This window comes from Staurois parvus, unplaced genomic scaffold (genome assembly GCF_062004578.1).
Source record: "Staurois parvus isolate SC_StPar_1 unplaced genomic scaffold, SC_StPar_1.0 ptg000303l, whole genome shotgun sequence".
NCBI classification, from domain to species: Eukaryota; Metazoa; Chordata; class Amphibia; order Anura; family Ranidae; genus Staurois; species Staurois parvus.
The window spans coordinates 11,424,680-11,445,006 of NW_028318099.1; the positions used below are offsets into that span (position 1 = coordinate 11,424,680).

General features: G+C 39.4%; 1 protein-coding gene across 5 annotated transcripts in view; it reads right to left on the bottom strand.

Annotated features, from left to right (window-relative positions):
* Window positions 1–1,751: 1,751 nt before the first annotated feature.
* Window positions 1,752–20,327, bottom strand: part of FGFR2 (fibroblast growth factor receptor 2) — a 134,922-nt gene continuing 116,346 nt past the window's right edge. For all 5 annotated transcript variants that reach the window (XM_089683233.1, XM_089683232.1, XM_089683230.1 and 2 more), the window contains 6 exons: window positions 18,851–19,041; window positions 15,684–15,806; window positions 12,162–12,232; window positions 9,838–9,975; window positions 6,332–6,437; window positions 1,752–3,868 (listed from right to left, as the gene is read on the bottom strand). In XM_089683233.1, coding sequence (XP_089539359.1) covers window positions 3,704–3,868; window positions 6,332–6,437; window positions 9,838–9,975; window positions 12,162–12,232; window positions 15,684–15,806; window positions 18,851–19,041 — 794 coding nt within the window. In that variant the 3' untranslated portion in view covers window positions 1,752–3,703. The remainder of the gene's footprint in view (window positions 3,869–6,331; window positions 6,438–9,837; window positions 9,976–12,161; window positions 12,233–15,683; window positions 15,807–18,850; window positions 19,042–20,327) is intronic.

Sequence of the window (20,327 nt, forward strand, 5' to 3'; positions counted from 1 at the left end):
CCTGGCTTCCCACTTCGTGGCTGAGTTGCTGTTGTTCCCAGTTGCTTTCACTTTGTTATAATACCACTTACAGTTGACCGTGGAATATTTCGTAGCAAGGAAATTTCATGGATGGACTTATTGCACAGGTGGCAACCTATCACAGTACCACGCTTGAATTCATGGAGCTCCTGAGAGCGGCCCATTCTTTCCAAGTGTTTGCAGAAGCAGTCTGCATGCCTAGGTGCTTAATTTTGTACCCCTGTGGCCATGGAGGTGATTGGAACACTTGAACCCAATGATTTGGAGGGGTGTCCCAATACTTTTGCCAATATAGTGTATATCGGCTAACAGTGCAGGTTTGGGGACTAAACTACTCATTTTCAGATGTGTTAGCTGGAAAACCTAAAGGTAACGGGGCCTGACTACAGAATACCTGTGCTCAATGTTTTCTATAGTGATCAATAGATAAGTGGTCACAACTGTGCTCCACTGATCACAGATGGTTGTGGATATCAGCTAGTATTCACTTGATAAATAAATTAGGTTCGATCGGGGCTGGGTTTCTGCATAACCAATATAAAGCAGGCCATAGACAATGCAATTTTCTTTCCTGCACCACAGGTTGCAGTAAAGGATCGTTCAATTCCCCCATCAACACAGTCAGTGTTGATGGGAGAATCACTCTCATGAAGCTATTGTGTTCTCTCTATGGCAGGAGGCACAGGGGGGAGATGTCCCTGCGGAGAGAACACAGTGATTATGGTTAGCAGCTAAAGTCGATGGCAATAATCACATGAACAAAAACAGACTGGTTGTACCAGTCATAGAACAACTGAATTGGGTACAATCAGTCAGCCCATAGATAGTTCCAATCTCGGCCGGTCCCTTCTGAACTAGCCAAAATTCAAAACATCTATGGCCAACTTATGCCATGCCCCAAGATGGTAGGACTATAGGAGGTAGCACAGTCACCCACCAACATGGTTCTGCTTGTACAATGAGTTTCTGAACCACCTCCCTGCTTTCCAATGCAATCCAGTTGGGTTTAAACGGGTTTTGCACCTGCACTTTTAGTGCATTTCTGTGGGCAAAATGTTGCAATAGACTCCTACAGTTCATCCACTCTAGACTCCTACACTTAGATACGAACTGCAAACAGAGTAAAGTAACAGTTTGCCCTGGTGTTTGTGTTTCGTTATATTTAGGTCTGATTACTTAAGAGTGGGCAAAGTGTCTCTTTCTATTATACTAGATCTTTTTTGTGTGATATGAGGGCCAACCAGATGACCAGGGGATGAAGGTTTGGCCAAAGTGGGCAGAAATTACAGATCTGGCCCTGAACCTGATTAGTCATGGCAATCCACGATCAGTAGATGCCAATTTTTAGTCACGTGGCTCACATGTGGGATGCAGCCTGTGAGTTTTTGGCCTAAAACTGGCTCATTAGCTGCTATCAATCTGTCTAAGCTTGACAATATAAAAATGTATGAATTGTAGGCTGGGCTGTGACTACTGCATTCTCTGTCTCATTTTAGAGCTTGCCAAAAGCTTGTTCAAAGTTACATCCAGAACTCGCTGAAATCTGTATTAAGCACACCTGAACAAGAGCTAAAGATGCTTTAAGGGCAAATGTGTGCTAAATCCGATTCTTTCTATATTAGCATTTAGCAAATGTTTAAACAATGCTCATGTGAACAGGGCCTCAAGACAGCAGCTCATTTTTATAATATTCCTTTCCCCCAGATTAAAAAAGCAAAATAAAAGAAACATTTTTGTAAGGATGACTTTTTATTAGAATAAAATTCTTCCTTAAGAACGCCTGTAAAAAAAAACTGTTTTACTGCAGTTTGATCATTTTAAACATCTATTTGTACACCTTTTGTTTTGCAATAAGAATGTATCAGAGGTAAATTAAGGGGTGAAAGTGTATGCTCTTTGTTTAAAGATGAACTTCAGGCAGATTTAAAAGTAATAAATTAATGCAGCTCTTTATTAATGTGTCCTTAAATGTATTTTTGTAAAAGCAGTGTAAGTACCTGACATCAGCCTCTTGCAGTTCACTGTACAGCAGGGAGCAGACTGGGAGAGGGAGGGACAGGACAAGCAACCAGTTATGTTGTGGTGATCATATGCTAACAAGGTACATGATGATAGGAGGAAACAGCACAGTGACAGAGAGATGAGCTCATAAATTTACTTCTTCACCTTTCACTGTCCAGTCAAGGGCTGGGGAAGGACAAGACCTATGTGTTTAGCTGTAGCAGAGAAAAAAAAAAAAAAAAAACAGGTCTCCTGCCCTGCAGGACAGGGATGTGTTGTGTGGTAGAGCTGTGTAAATCTCAGGACTGCTTGGACAGAACTACAAATCCTATGGCAGGTAAAACAGCTCTTATATATGTATTTTATCTTGGCTTAGGCCCTTTGCCTGGAGTTCAGCTTTAAATCCTGCTACAATATACCAAACTGGCATGCTACGCACAGTTGCAACCATTTCAGTTCTTCAGTCTAACATGATTTGTAACATTTCAGAATATCTCCCTAACGCATTAACAATCACAGTGATCTGGCCACTTTGCCTGCTATCGCCACACACAACCAGCGGTAAACACCCTGGAGGAGACTAGAGCATTAAGTTAGCCATTTTATTTACAGATTCATGATATTCTCACTTTCTTCCCCTCCCCCCCCCCTCCCCATTCACAATCTTACATTTTATCTGAAGTGAAAAGAAACAAATAGACTTTTTTTAAAGAAAGAATCTTTCCTTTCTGTTTTCAGCATAAATATCATATAAATCTTTTTACAATACAATCATCATAAGCTTTACTCTATAGGTCTCATTCTACAGAGCTGTTTTTTTTTTCAATGTCATATAAACCACTGGTACAAAATCTGACCCCAGAGACCTCTGGAATGTTCTATGGATTTCTCTGTACTTAAAGGGTTAATAAATTCATTTTGGAATGTTTACAAATACTTAGTAAAGACATTCTCATAATGGGTTATTTGGGTGGCCCCAAAGTCTGAAACTTTGTTTCAGTAATAAAAAAAACACAGGATTTTTTAATCCCAAAGATCAACTATATATACCTGTTCTCTGCTAGATAGGAGAGCACATAGTAACATAAAAGGTCCTCCTATCCAGCATAGAAGAGCTTGTTTGTTTGTTTTTTTTTTATTAGTTATTTAATCAATACAAAAAATAATTCATTGTAAATATATAATATATATTTATACATATTCTGAATATATTTACATTTATATCCAACAGCGATAATGCTGTATATGTGCTCTGGTGAAGAATGGAAGGGATTTGAGTGCTGGAATATATTTTCTCAAAATATTACAAAATTAACAAGAAAGGCAAAATATAAGTGTTTTAGCCTTGAGTCCATTGAAAACAGCCTTGGCGAGGCGGTAGCGGTGTATCTGGTGTTGCCACAACCAAAGTGATGGACTTTTCCCCTCTATCGCTGACCAAGCAGAATCTTCCTGCTGTCTTTGCAAGTGTTTGGTCAGGGGTTGGTGGTCCATGTGGTTCTCCTGTAATGTCATATTCCCATCATTGAAGTGGCAGGAGAATATACTGTGGAGTCCGCCCTGTAGCCTCTCCTGCCTTATACCTCCTCCTCTACAGAGAGGTCCTTGTTCCTTGGCGTTCTGCAGAATCGGTCAGCATTATCAGCAGTCTGTTATAGTGGCCTGCAGAACGCAAGATGCCTCATGTTTTTACCCCATTTACGTGCTGGAATTTGGGGAGGCAGGGTTCATGTGGCATGGGGTCAGGGGAGAACACAGAATCATCTCCAGAGGATGATGCAGAGCATGAAGAGTCTGGGAAGCTTGGAGAATACTGCTCCAGAGGGATGCTGAGGTCAAGGTATTCCTGTGGAAGAAACACAGAAAGGTATCACTTAGAATAACTGACCATATTATGGAAGCAGATGACCACAGAACTGTTCTTGTTGCACATAACCACTCACGTGTTCTGTTGCCCATAACAACCATTTACATGTTCCAGCTCATTCCACAATACAATTTGAGAACTTCAAACAGAATTGGCACAACAAGAAATGTTGCCTTTCAGGAAAGTTTATTTTGCAGTTTTCCTTTTATAAACCACTAATGCAGGGCTGGACAAATCCCAGGGGTCAGGCTAGATAGTCAATGATTCCTAAAGATTACATTAGGCGCCTAATTTTTGAGTTTTTCTTCTAGTGGTCAATGGAGCGGACTGCTTAAAAAAAAAAAAAAATCTTACATACTTACATACATTTCTTATAGCTATTTTCATAGGCCCCAATCACTCCTGAGCATTTTGTAGCTTGAAGCTCCAAAATGCACACCATGCAAAATCCCATGGTTTTCATTTGTGTCTGTTCACACCTGAGTGTAGTGTCGTGTGAAGCTTGTAGCTCAAAAAAGTACACGAGCTTCAAGTATTTTTGACCCCAAAAACATCAACAGGAGCACCCGGAAAATGGACAAAGTGTGAAAACAATTAATGTTTTTCTCCCTAGTAACTAGCTTTCTATTGATCGGATTGGATGTCGCTCCATTTCCTTAAACTGAACCTCTCCAAAACCAAGTTTCTTGTCTTCCCCCCAGCCCGGACCCCACCCCCCCATTGACTTCTCCATCACATCAAACAACGCCACCATCAAACCCGCCCTGCAGGCCAGAGTACTTGGTGTCATTCTGGACTCCAATCTATCCTTCCAGCCCCAAGTCCAATCTTTAACAAACTCGTGCAGACTCCATCTCCGCAACATCGTCAAAATACGCGCGTTCCTAACCCCAGAAACCACTAAACAGCTCATCCACTCCCTCATCATATCACGACTCGACTACTGCAACTCCCTCCTCACTGGACTGCCTCGCCGCTGGCTATCCCCGCCTCAGTCGATCCTGAATACTGCAGCCAGACTCATTCACCTTTCCAACCACTCCGTTTCCGCCACCCCCCTCTGCCAATCCCTCCACTGGCTTCCGATTGCACAACGGATCAAATTCAAAATCCTAACATTGACGTACAAAGCAGTCCACCATACTGCCCCGTACTACATCACTGACCTAATATCTAAGTACCGCCCAGCATGCACACTCCGCTCCTCACAAGACCTTCTCTCTAGTTCCCTGGTCTCCTCCTCCCATGCCTGCCTCCAGGACTTCTCCAGGGTGTCACCCATCCTCTGGAACTCCCTGCCCCAACCCATCAGATTATCACCTACTCTCCTCTCCTCTCCTTTAGGCGCACCCTGAAAACCCATCTCTTCAGGGAAGCCTACCCTACCCCCTGCTAACTTGACCGACCTCCTCCACTCTTCCTACCACTCCATCCCCCACAGCTATTTCCTCCTGTACCACTATCCCCTCCCTCCTAGATTGTAAGCTCCAAAGAGCAGGGCCCTCAATCCCCTCATGTTTTGCATTGTATTGGTATTGTTCTGTCACATGTTCTGTCCCCCTTTGTAATGTACAGCGCTGAGCGAACTATTGGCGCTTTATAAATACTGTATAATAATAATAATAATAATATTGGATAAAAGTAATTTTAAAAAATTCTCAAGCCTCAAACATCTGCAAATACATACAAAATCAGGCACAAATGACCAAATACAGCTCAGCGCCGCTCAAGTGTGAATGTAGTCTTACTGTTAAGGGAATAAATGTAACTCCCATTTTCGGAAATGCAACTGTCCACACTCCAGTATTGGGTCAGAGAGGAGCTCAACAGTAGAACTGCATGCAGCAGCTTGGATGTGTTTACATAGAGACAAGTGACAGGTGCCCTGCTTTGACTACCTCATCACTGCAGTGAAACCGAGCTTTGAAATCCATGGGTCAATGAAAAACGGGGATCTTAGTGTACAATGAACCCCAACTGACCCATATGCCATCCTAGCAAAGTAACAGTATATAATTACTAGACAAAAACGGGTACAGGGAAAAAAAAAAAAAATCATAGTATTTAATTCTGGCCGCCATATTATTCCACAGCAATTAAATGCAGTGGCAAAAAACATCGGCTGCCTGATTCACAGGACTTGCCACTTCTGCTGTGTAGTTCTGCTGACTCTTTCCAGGGGACCAGATATAATCAAACCCATCATAGAAGAGGATGGCCAAGCACATATGAGAAATATTGTAGACATCAATATCACAAGGGTAACTATAGAATGATGATTCTGTGCCCAGTATTGGATTATTAGGTTAAGGTTTCTTTTACCGGAAGCTGCATTATTTTAGAGAGTTTAGACATAAAAGACTTACAGGAATGAAAAACTAATATTGCAACAGACTCTTTAGTCTTTGACATGCATTAGCAAACTTCGATTTCTTTGCTAACCTCGTTGGTGGTTAGTGTGAGGATGCGGTCCAAGTCCTCCACCAGCTGTTTGAAGGTCGGCCTGTGTGAGGGAATGGCATGCCAACAGTCTCTCATCATCATATACCTGGAGAAAAGAAGATGCACCATTGTGAGGTCTGGCAGCCAGACAGCGAGCACTCCGCAAGGACATAAAATACAACACAAGACCAGTATATCATCAGCATGTGCCAAGGCAAGTAATGTATTAACAGACACTAATCAATGAACCCAGAAAGGCTCAGTAAAATGATACAGGTATATAGAGGAAACAGAGATACACATGTCTCCAGCGCACCCAGCTTTGATTCCAAAAGTCATTAATCAGAATGATTTAATATCACACAGGCGGCTAACACAAAAACACGAGAAGAAAGACTTGGGATATCACAGCTATTCTGCCCACATGGGAAAAAAGTTTAAATGACTGCTTGCATGCTATGTCTCCGAAATAGGAATCTAATGCATCTTTCTAAACAGTGTGTGCTTATTCCTAGATTGTAAGCTCGTAAGAGTAGGGCCCTCTTACCCCTCGTACGCTGTCTGTCTTTGTTGTACTGTGCCATGTATTGTCCCCCCCTATTGTACAGCGCTGAGCAAACCCTTTGGCGCTATATAAACTCGTAGTAATAATAATAATAATAATAATGACAACAAAATGGCATGCACAATGATGATGTGACCGAATTAGAAAAAATTAGATAACCGTTAGATAACGCAAAGGTACATTTACAATGCGGAAAGCAGAGACCAAAACTAGTGCTAGCATGCTTACAACAGAAGAAGTCTTAAAACTGGATCCTGGGAAACCAGTTGAAACCAAATGAAATACAAAGGATGTTTGTTTTAGCTTCTAAGATTTGTATATCTGTCTACCCAGTTTCAAGATTTAAACAGCTCTGCCTCACAGCACAGCTAGGTAAATGACACCACTCAGTTATAAAATACAGTAGTGTCATTTTGTTTCTACACCAGCCTGCTGACTGGACACTGAAAGATCAGAAGCAGATTGGTGATATTATTCCTCTGCTCTCTCCTCCAACATATTTTCATACGGAAGGCCTGATTGGCTCACAATCCTACCCTTTCCTTTTCCAGTCTATGTGCTGCTGTATAGGGGATTGCAAAAGGTGACCTTATGTCAATTTCAAGTAGTTATAATAGTTGCATTAAAAACAAAATAATGATTTATTAATGAACACATTCAGCATATCCATATAATTTATAGTTGCCTGAAGTTCCAGATTTAAAGAAGAACTGCAGGCAGATATAAGAGACACAAATTATTGTACTTTGTATTTGTTTATTTGCTCTTAAATGTATTTTTTCTAATACAAGCAACTGATACTAAGTCACATTCCTTAATGTGACTTAGTATCAGCCTCTTGCAGTCCCCAGTACAGCAAAAAAGCAGAGATTTGCAATGCAAGGGGCATGCTGATAGGAGAGCAGAGTAACAGAAAGATGAGCTCATCAGTCAGCTGCTTTCCTTTACACTGTCCAGTCACAGGCTAAAGACCGATACACACATACCAAAAGTAGGCCGGGGAGTCAGAAAACAATAGAGAAGCGAGGGAGACCCCCACATTTTGTTGTGCTGATGCAGGAATCAATTAAGTTTTTTTTTCATTCAAACCACTGGGTTGAAAAAAAAAACCACAACACAGCTGGTGTATACCCAGCTTAAGGGAAAGGACAATTTATTTATTTATTACAGGTACTTCTATAGCGCGCCATCCAGGGCTTTACATATACAAGACTTGCAAGTGTTACTCAACTGCAGCAGAAAATAAAATAGACAGAGCTAAGTTGTGTGTGTGATAAAGCTGTGCATATCTCAGGGCTTGATGGGCAAAACCTTTGTGAAATAGCTTCCATATATGTATTTCTCCTGCGTATTTTAACTGTCTGCCTGGAGTTCTGATTTAAAGAAAAACAAATCTTTTTGCTAAACATTGTATAACGGTCATTCATGCCTTTTTGTAATTTAATACCACTCAGATTTAACGTCACTTTTTAGTGTAGAGTTTGCTATGATTTTCCAAAACTATATGTGCAGTATTTCCTACAAATTTAATTCCCTTTTAAATGTATTGACTTGCTGTTTTTTCCAGAAATCTGCAGAGTTTGAGGTGGAATTTCTGAGATTCCCTGCATGCAACCTCTCCATTTCCATTTTTCTGCACCAAGTTTTTCATACCCTCAGAAATACTTGGGATGCAGCGTTTTAGGATTATAACTCTGGGACTAATAGAATTATAGCAGGTAGACCATCCCATCATTACTCAGTTTGAGGAAGCGCAGAGGCATGCTATCTACATATTAGAAACAAGTAAGAATTTGCAATGGCATTTAAAAAAAAAACAAAAAAAACAAATGTATACAACATGTGTATATAACTTGACTTAAATTGGTAAGTAAAAAGGCAGTGTGACAACACCAGCACTTAAACATGTCCTTTCAAAACCAAGTTAATAATGCCAGCTCATATTTCTCTCTCTTAATTTTGTATGTTTTGTATCAGTACATGTGGAAAATGAGAACATTAAAAAAAATAAAATAAAATCAAAGTTGAGATGCGAGACAGATCCCTCTGGAAATATATAAGCAGTGAGCTTTTAGGCCTTCTTGGTCCTTTCTTCAGGCTGCATCTCATCATGATGTCAGCCAGTAGAAGGAACCACAGTGTTCTTAAAGTCTGAGGTTTAGAAATATTTTTAGCCTTTTGAAGGGTATGACACATGCCATTATTTTGTCTGTTTCCTTTTAAGAACAAAATATTTTTGATTGGCTAATGCAAAACAATGCAATTCTTTTTTTAACAAAGACATATGAACAAATTAATGTAATAACTAAATGTTCCAGGAGAGCAGCAATTACATAAAACCACTTTCTGTTCTTATTTGCTATACATCTCCATAAGGTGTAATAAAATACAAGGACGTAAAGGATAATCCAGTAAATCATGTGGGTATTTAAATGAAAAGATTAATGAATCTATTTATAAGCGTGCCATTAACCCAGAAGCAAAAACAAATAATTATTACCCTAGAGGAAAAGTGAAACAGCAAAAGTCCAATAAAGCATAAGCCTTTCAGGAGAGTAAGGCCATGATGACCAATTAATCTAATAAATGCAATGAAACAATGGCAATCAAGCACTCTGCTCTAGGGCAACCATTAATCAGTAATTAGTAATTAATGGTTTACATGGTCCTAAGTTTAAATGCTCAATGGGAGGAAGTTACAGATATTCAAATTAGCTGCATAGGAAGCAGGCTTCAGCACTGATGGATGGTGCCCCATGTTTCACATTACAAACACTACAAATCACCAAAGATTAGCAGACAAGTACGATTGAAGCAGCAAAAGAAGGAAGTAGGAACTTGTTAATAAATTAATTTCTCTATATTCCTGGAAACAAAAAAAAAAAGGAGAGAGAAAATAAGAGACCATGCATCTGGGAAACAGGAGCACATCGATTCTTACAGTTCATTGGTGCAGTTGGCTGGCTTATCCATCCGATGACCCTCTTTCAGCAGCTTGAAAAGTTCCTCAACAGGAATGCCAGGGTATGGTGAGCCTCCCAGAGTAAAAATCTCCCACATTAATACACCGAATGACCAGCTACCAGAAACAAGAGCAAAAAACAGATTAAGAGGCTAGAAAAACTCATGGCTACATTTACAGAACGAGGCAAGAGTAAAATAAAATAAATAAAATCATTAAAAATCAATACTTTGCACATATTTTTGAATAAGCATCAGAGTACAGCAACTCGGATAGGAGTTCATGAAAATCCTATATAGAAAACATTAACTGTGGTTATTTTGCACTGTGGTTATTTTGTACTTATGCAAATATGCAAATATGTTTGTGATTATACAAAAACTACATATAGATCCAGGATGATACCATGATAAGGTGCCACTGGGGACTCATGGATAAGGGCAACTGCAGCCACAAAGAACGGATATGTAAATATAGTCTAAAGGATATATGAACCCTGGAGTAAGCAATAAGATTCATTGTGTTATTTTCCCAAAAAGGAAAGGATGAAACAAATTGATTACTGGGCAACAAAATAAACATTTTCTTAAAGCGGAGCTCCATCCAAAAGGGGAAGCTCCGCTTTAAGGACTGCTCCCCTGCTCCCCATTAAGGATTGGCAAGTTTGGGGGGCGGGGGGGAGCATGTACCCGAATTTGACAGGTACCCGCTCTCATTTCTGGTCCGATCGCCTAGGTGATCGGAAACAGAAGGTGTCCTCCCTTCCTGTAGTCTTTTGGGACGTGACAGGTCCCAGAAGACTATAGGACCATTAATGAAGCGCAGTGCTACTCGCCCATGTGCAGTGGGTACCTGGCTGTGAAGCCACAAACTATCACAGCCGGGTGCCCGCACTGAAGATGCTGGCCTCCTGGAATCCAGGACGGCCGGTGAAACGGGCTGCAGGGGACACACCACGGGACCGAAGGACAGGCAAGTGGCTGTTTTTTAAAAGTCAGCAGCTACAGTTTTTGTAGCTGCAGACTTTTATTTTTTAACAGGTGAGTGGAACTCCACTTTAAGTCACGACGGGTAACAGTTTAACACTGGACCAAGGAAAACTAGATCTGTTGGCTACTATAACTATGCAGCTGCCAGCTAATATTGTCTAAACTATACTGGGAAAAGTAAAAATCTGACTGGCTGCTTTGATTTTTTTCCTGCACTGTACCCTTCAAAAGGTCAGCTCCTCTGTAGGCTAAACAGAACCCAGTGCCAAATGAATAATTTACTGACTCCTAATGAGGTACATTAATGAGATGTATACAAATGCCTTCCACCGGGCATGGACACCAAGAACCTGCATACACTAACATGCATACTTGCTGGATGGGTCATTGAGCCAAATAAAGTAGCACCAACTTAGCAGTATGAGTCCCAGTAGGAAAGAACCAGGTTTTTACCCTACATTTAATCAGTGATAAAACTCTCAGTCAATTCCCGACCACAAGACCACTACAATTTTGCATTGTTTCACGGTGCTGGCTCTACAAAGTGTGCTGTTTGTCCCTCCTGTCTGCCCAGTTATTGTTCACCTAAATATACTGTACATGAAAGAAAAAGTGGGCCACAGTTGCTACCCAGAGACTACTGATGTGACATCTACAAGGTCTCTACTGCATTCAGTTGACTTTAATGAGGGTTTGTATTGGCGATCTGACATTTAGAAGAAGGAATAGTTTTTTGATATAGAGTTAACCAAAAAAAAAATTTAACTAGATCCAGTACTACTTCAAATCACAGTGGTGAAAGTACCTTAATGCTAAACCTCTGCTGAATTTGTCAGACATTTGGCTGTAAATAAAAATGTAAGCCACTGGTGAACAAAAGCAGACAAGGGCGCACTCTCATCATGCATTACCTATCAAGGGCACAGCATTATTGACTGTCTTTGTGGACTACATAATTTGCTTTTTATTTCCTTTGGTTTGTGAGTATATATCTATTTGTCTACACAATAAATACGCGGTGTACCACGGTAATGCACGATGAGAGTGCGCCCTTGTCTGCTTTTGTTCACCAGTGTCTAGATTCCCCGATCTTTGAAGGGCAGCACCTCTTCTTTTGGCATTCAGAATTGTCTTTGGTCTGCATGAGGATTTGAGTGCTGGTTTCATTTGGTTGTCTTTCAAAATGTAAGCCACTTTACATTATAGGCTGGCTTTGTAGGCAGCTAAAAAGTAAAATTTACTTTTCAGCTCCAATCCAGCACTGCCTTGCCATATAGCCTACTACACAATAGTAATATGATAAATGTGACTTACACATCGCTCTGATGAGTGTATACCCGGTCAAATAGTGCTTCTGGAGCCATCCACTTTACAGGAAGCCGACCCTGGAAAAGCAAAATTAATAAAGATTTAGATGTAACAGTACTGTCTACCCAATACACAATGCTTGAGAATCATTTCTAATTCGAATGCACTCTGTTTATAAATTCAATAGGTGATGTTCTTTTTGCATATCATACGCAAGCAGTGCAAAACAAAACTATCCAACATAAACAGTGAAGATGTCCAAGCTATGCTCCAAGGCCAAACATGTAGCACTGAGTAAAACTCTAGCCGAGGAAGTCAGGTAAAAATCATTAACTCTGTTAATTAAGCTGAAATGTATCAGTGCCGACCTCAGGGAGAGAAGCTGGCTTGCAGCCTATAAAGAACTGCTGGAACAGGGCCTCGGGGGTCAGGAGAAACAGAAGGAGCTGAACTCCAAATATCTGAAACTTTTCTACTAGTAGAAACAAAGAAAAGTATACGTTTTCTCTATTGTATGTTAGGAGAGTAAAAGTGAACATTTTATACTGCACAGGTCTGTTCTATTTATCCAGTATGCCAAATAATTTTAGGACACACGTTTCTGCTTAGCCATAGTAACCAAGTACATTTTTTCCAATAGATCTTTGGCGTCCAGAGAAATATTTATGGCATGTTCATGAAAATGGATGTATAAATACATAGTAGCATTCTAACTCTTAGGTACACATACAAACAAACATTAATTCAACACCCTAAGCTCTAGCTGTCCTTGGGAATCAGGGTCTCCTAGTACGTATTTTACTGTGGGTCACCTTGGCCAACAAAGCAAATGACTGCTTCCAGCTTCAAAACCAGGAACCCTTCTTTAGTAGGCTGCCATGCTTTGTTAGAATCAATATGATGTGTAATGTGCTAATTTACAAATGTTTTTTCTATTTGCCACCACAACACCTCAAAGCAGAACTTCACTCTCTCAATCCACATTGACTATTTTTAATCCTTATGCTGCTATCCTTCGTAAAAAGATAAGACAATATATTAGATTTACTTGTTTTAATCTTTTTTTTTTTTTTTTTTTACATTTCTTCAGTTATTTCCTGGTTTGTGACCCAGGCAACTGATGTCATACATCCCAGGAGTCTTCAGGTGGGAAGGAGGGGTATTGTCAGCTAAGCACACTCTCAGGCCTGTATGCCTGAGCAAAGAGTAGATGAATTTCAAGAAGTAAGTGCTACATGAATCATCTGCCTTTACTCAAGATGGCAGCAGCCAGAAATGCTAGGGGGTGTTTTTCAAAGTGAGCATGGAAACTTGGATGAGTGGGGGAGTTTGTTTTGAATATTAAAAATGAATTGTTTTTGGTTTGTGGTGCTCAGATACAGTGTAGTTTCACTTTAGATACGCCTGAATAATTCAGTGAAAAAGGAAATACTAGTATACAGGAAATAAAGGATCATCCTTGGTACAAGAAATTGTGAACAGACAACTTATTCCTAACAGCTTCCAATGTTGATCTGCATGTCTGAGAATTATGTTGGGATATTCTCATCAATATAAATTACACGTTGCTATAGCTGAATGAACTACTAGCTTTGCAACTCTCTAACTGGGTGTCATCTGCTTTCTATCAACACATATCTAACTGAAAGACAAGGGGTGTATCTGCCAGAGGTGTACAACGTTTGATAGTAAAAAAGGCTCCAGTTCTAATTGAGGTGACAACAGCAATTAGTTTTACAAGGATGTTCTTTGCACGTTCTGTCCTGAAAATAAAAGTGCACACGTGTGCCTAATTAACTCCCAATTGAAGTTCAGTTTAAACACATTCCAGTTGCATCATGACAAGTAGGGTGTGCAAAGTCTCACAATCTGTTTCTTCAAAAAGCAAGCACAGAGTAGAAAGGCCTATTCCCTGCCATCACGATGCAGAGAAGGACCCTTGCTCTCTGGGTGAAAGCAGTGATCTCTCTGCAGAGGTCCTCCACACGCCTTTTTGAATCAAAGCCAGAGCTCTCCAATTAGCACGGAGCATGAGCCCTCTGGGAAGATTCATGCTATTTGTCGTAATGACCAAGGTCACTGGAAGAGAAAGTAAGGGGTTTTCCAATGGTATAGTTCTCACTAGAGGGGCAGGTAAGGGAAAACCTCCAGAGGACATGTGTTCTTGATAAATCTGTTAAAAGATTGCAATTTTTCCTAATGTTAATGTTAGAGGATTTTCATTTTTTTTTTTGTTGTCTCTGAGGACACAGACAGCATTAAAAAACCGACAGTGGTTGTAACTCCTCCTTACTCTGCCTAAAACTCAAGAAAATGTGTGCTGGAGAACAGACCATTACACATCCACTCTATGCAATGACGTGGAAACTAATCAGCAGTCCAGCTCCAGAAATGCTGAAAAATATGTTGTCTCTGCTCACTTTTTTCAGTTCATAATGCCGACTCTTAGTGTAGTTTACATCAAAGTGGACCTTTACCACACATACTCAAAAAGCCGGGGTGCATGCAGCACTGAGTGCCCATCTAAACATATCAAAAAATCAATTATAAAATATAATGCTGTTCAAGAAACTTACTTTTTCCATAGTTCCTACATCTCTAGTGCCTTCCAAAGAATTCTCACCAGATCTAGTGAATAACAAGCTGCCCCAGATCATGAGGCTTGTTATCCTTCAACACACAAGCTGGCCCAGATCTTGTACAGTGCATGTGTCACAACATTATCAGTGGGCCGGCATAGAAAGAGGAAGAAGCCAGACACTGATGATGCTTTTTTTTTTTTTTTTTTTAATGGTGGCGCAGAATTTGGAGCCCAGGTGACAAGGACCTGTAGGAAAGGGGAATCACACCGAGATGCATGTTCCTATTGGTAAGTTTGGTTGTTTGCCTAAACTAATTAATTTAGTGTGGGCAGTTTATTCAGGTGAAAAAAAGGAGGTAGAGGAGAGAGAAACACAACTTCCATACTGTAGCAAATTAAAAAAACAGGTTTCATAAAAAGTGATGACTGCTCTCACAGATGAGTCAGGAGGGCAACCAGGAACCCTGCCTTGGCCACCGACCAGGAAGAGAGATGGCTGGATGAGCTGGAAGCCGCTGCTGCTGTAGAGCTGAAAACGAGGATGGAGACCAAAGCCCGGATATGAAAGCCACCTGGCATCACTGATGACCACCAAAACTGGTCATCGCCAAAAGTTTATTTGGGTGACGTTTATTTGAAAGAGAAAAAGCTCCTATTGCATCATGGGAACTTTTCCTTACCTTCTTTGGGCCTACTCATCTAGGACATACTGAGGAGAAGGGGGGGTTCATTTTCTGAAATTTTTCCTCCTAAGCCATATTGTTAGAGTAATGGGGACCCCATAAAGCAGGAAGTGTTTTTGTCCCCAAAGATAGACTTTTTTTGAAATACCACCAAAGTCAGTTTATACAACCTGTTTCTTTGCAAAACATGGGGGTTAAAAAAATGAGAACACAAAGCACATACAGATTGAGAAAAGCCATTTGAAGATTCTTCTCCATACTTACATTTGTTGTTTTCTTATAATAATCAATATTGTTGACATCTCGTGCCAGGCCAAAGTCTGCAATTTTCATAACATTGCTCTCTGTGACCAGCACGTTCCTGGCTGCAAGGTCCCGATGTATACACTACAACACATAACCACAACTGCATTAGTGAACCAAGTAAAAATGACAAGCAAAAAAAAAAATTCTAATGCTTAAAGCCCAATTACGGTGCATTCACACGGGCATTTAGCACACAATGTGAATTTCAGGTGTAAGAATCTGCGATTTCCTGCATCTGGATTCACAGATGTGTGTGAAGATCTATGGCCCATGCAAAACAATGACAGGCTGGCAGCTGCTGCAGCTCCCCGTGGCTGTTTGCGCAGCCAGCAAATACCTGCAGTTAGAGACAGATGATTGCAGCTGGACACAGTCTGTGTTCATCCAGCCAGGATCATCTGTTGATAGTAGCCGATGAACACTGGCTGTACGAACAGCTGTGAACAGTGATAGATAGCTGCAGCAGCCAAGAGCCTGTCATTGTTTTGTATGGGCTGAGCAGCTGCAGCTCTTTGAACACACCTGGGATTCCAGCAGCAGGAATTTCAGCTTCTTGCCTCTGGAATTTGCAGTGTGTGCTCAACACCCCAGTGAATGCATCCTTAAAGTCTCACACTTTTTTAGTCCTTTATCCTTACTGATTATGCTCTGTGCCTGATAATATCTAGTAGCAGCTAGAGCACAAGTGTCCCCACACAGAATTATATTACAGAGAAGGGGAGATATATCTGATTACATCTGTTATATTGCAGGTTGCACTGTGTCTAACTATTAGACTCCCTGCACCACTGCTATAACAGTATTGTGAAGGTAAGATGATAAAACTGGACATTGACACCGTCTGACTGCATATCTACAGTGCCTTGAAAAAGTATTCATACCCCTTGAAATTTTCCACATTTTGTCATGTTACAACCAAAAACGTAAATTTATTTTATTGGGAGTTTATGTGATAGATCAACACAAAGTGACACATAATTGTGAAGTGGAAGGAAAATGATAAATGGTTTTTCGAAAAATTTCACAAATAAAATATCTGAAAAGTGTGGCGTGCATTTGTATTCAGCCCCCTTCACTCCAATACCCCTAACTAAAATCTAGTGGAACTAATTGCCTTCAGAGGTCATCTAATTAGTAAATATAGTCCACCTGTGTGTGATTCAATCACAGTATAAGGACAGCTGTTCTGTGAAGCCCTCAGAGGTTTGTTAGAGAACATTAATGAACAAACAGCATCATAAAGGCCAAGGAACACAACAGACAGGTCAGGGATAAAGTTGTGGAGAAGTTTAAATCAGGGTTAGATTATTAAAATAATAAAAAAAATATCCCAAGCTTTGAACATCTCACAGAGCACTGTTCAATCCATCATCCAAAAATGGAAAAAAGAAAAAAAAAAAAAGTGTGGCACAACTGCAAACCTACCAAGACATGGCCTTCTACCTAAACTGACAGGCCGGGCAAGGAGAGCATTAATCAGAGAAGCAGCTAACAGATCCATGGTTACTCTGGAGGAGCTGCAGAGATCCGCAGCTCAGGTGGGAGAATCTGTCCACAGGACAACACCACAAATCTGGCCTTTATGGAAGAGTGGCAAGAAGAAAACCACAAGAAGTCCCGCTTGCAATTTGCAGGAAGCCATGTGGGGAACACAGCAAACATGTGGAAGAAGGTGCTCTGGTCAGATGAGACCAAAAAAACACCATCCCCACCGTGAAGCATGGTGGTGGCAGCATCATGTTGTGGGGATGCTTTTCTTGAGCAGGGATAGGGAAGCTGGTCAGAGTTGATGGGAAGATGGATGGAGCCAAATACAGGGCATTCATAGAAGAAAACCTGTTAGAGTCTGCAAAAGACTCGAGACTGGGGTGGAAGTTCACCTTCCAGCAGGACAACGACCCTAAACATACAGCCAGAGCTACAATGGAATGGTTTAGATTGAAGCATATTCATGTGTTAGAATGGCCCAGTCAAAGTCCAGACCTAAATTCAATTGAAAATCTGTGGCAAGATTTGCAAATTGCTGTTCACAGATACTCTCCATCCAATCTGACAGAGCTTGAGCTATTTTGAAAAGAATGGGTAAAAATGTCACTCTCTAGATGTGCAAAGCTGGTAGAGAGATCCACAAAAAGACTTGCAGCTGTAATTGCAGCGAAAGATGGTTCTACAAAGTATTGACTCAGGGGGGCTGAACACAAATGCATGCCACACTTTTCAGATATTTGTGAAAAATTTTGAAAACCATTTATCACGTTCCTTCCACTTCAAAATGACATGCCACTTTGTGTTGATTTATCACATAAAATCCCAATAAAATACATTTACATTTTTGGTTGTAATATGACAAAATGTGGAAAATGTGACTGGGTATGAATACTTTTTCAAGGCACTGTATTTCTGTAACTTCAACTGGGCTTCAACTCAGTGTAATGCTGAAACAAAGGGCAGTGGATTTTTTAGAAATATTAAATTCCTATGCTTGTGTATTGCTATTGGTCCAGTTGGAGGCGCATTTGTTAAGACCAAGGTTTAGCAAATTTAGCACAATACCAGTACTTTGTGTTCTTTAAAAATGTATGGGATTGCTTGTTAAATGTTTACACATGTTCCAGAGAAATAGCCAAAGTACACACTCTGCAGGGTCTGCTAAATAATAAGTCACATACCTAGGGGCACTCAGCAAACACTTTCTATTTTATAGGGGTACACTATTTAACTAAGGGAAACGCTGCAGTAGAGGTATTGCAGGCAGAGCTGTTGGTAGTAACCCAGAACACAGGAGCCTTTTATGCAACTCTACAAATCCTTCACAGTACGAAGCAAAGAGAAAACACTATCCACTAATAAGGCATACTTTAAGACCCTGTATTACATTAAGGGAGCGAAACAGGTAATAAATACTACTTAGAAAGTTGATAATTTTGTTGCCCTTGATATATTAAATTTTTCAGAAATATGGAATTATCCTTTCAGCCTGTTACAACAGTATACAATTTACTGAATGAATAGCTCCATTTGCTTATTATTAAAGTAATAACTATACTCTACTAAATGTCCGTTATTATAGAGGTAAGGGGCGTAAAGCATAGAACGCCCAATACAATTTTCCATTCTTATTTTACCTTCTGGGATGCCAAGTACTCCATGCCCCTGGCCAGCTGGTAAGTGCATGACACCAAGTCTTTAAAAGTCATTTGTTCTCCAGGCACCCTGTTAATGTCATAGGAGTACTCCATCTCAACAGGGCGCCGGGCCCTCAGGTACTCGCGTAGGTTCCCTTTAGCAGCATACTCTACAATTACATATAAGGTACCTGCAAACAAACAGAGCTGTTAGAAAATTATTCACACACTACATCATGGACATTTTCAGATTTATATGTGATTGGAATTGGCTTAAAGTGGAACACAAGGTAAAGAGCTACATGCATTGTTGCTGGGAGGGTGACACCGCTTAACTGCTTCCAATGGACAACGTATCAGCATCATTATCTCTGTCTAATGAGCAGGGTTGTGAGGTAGGCAGCAGAACCAGAAGTGGCCATGAGATCTCTCAATTCTAAGGCTCTCCATTGTGGCAATTGTGTGTTAAGAACAATGTTGGGTGTACACTACAGAACTGAAAACCATTTACAAGTTAAAATGGCTACAAAAAACACACACATATATATATATACATACATACATATATACATATACACATACATATATACATATACACATACATATATACATATACACATACATACATATATATACACACATACATATATATATACACATACATATATATACACACATACATATATATACACACATACATATATATACACACATACATATATATACACACATACATATATATACACACATACATATATATACACACATATATACATATACACATACATACATATATACATACATACATATATACATACATACATATATATATATACATACATATATATACACATACATATATATACACATACATATATATACACATACATATATATACACATACATATATATACACATACATATATATACATACATATATATATACACATACATATATATACACATACATATATATACACATACATATATATACACATACATATATATACACATACATATATATACACATACATATATATACATACATATATATACATACATATATATACATACATATATATACATACATATATATACATACATATATATACATACATATATATACATACATATATATACATACATATATATACATACATATATATACATACATACATATATATACACACATACATATATATATACACATACATATATATACATACATATATATACATACATATATATATACACATACATATATATACATACATATACATACATATATATACATACATATATATACATACATATATATACATACATATATATACATACATATATATACATACATATATATACACATACATATATATACACATACATATATATACATACATATATATACACACACATATATATACACATACATATATATACATACATATATATATATATACATACATATATATACACA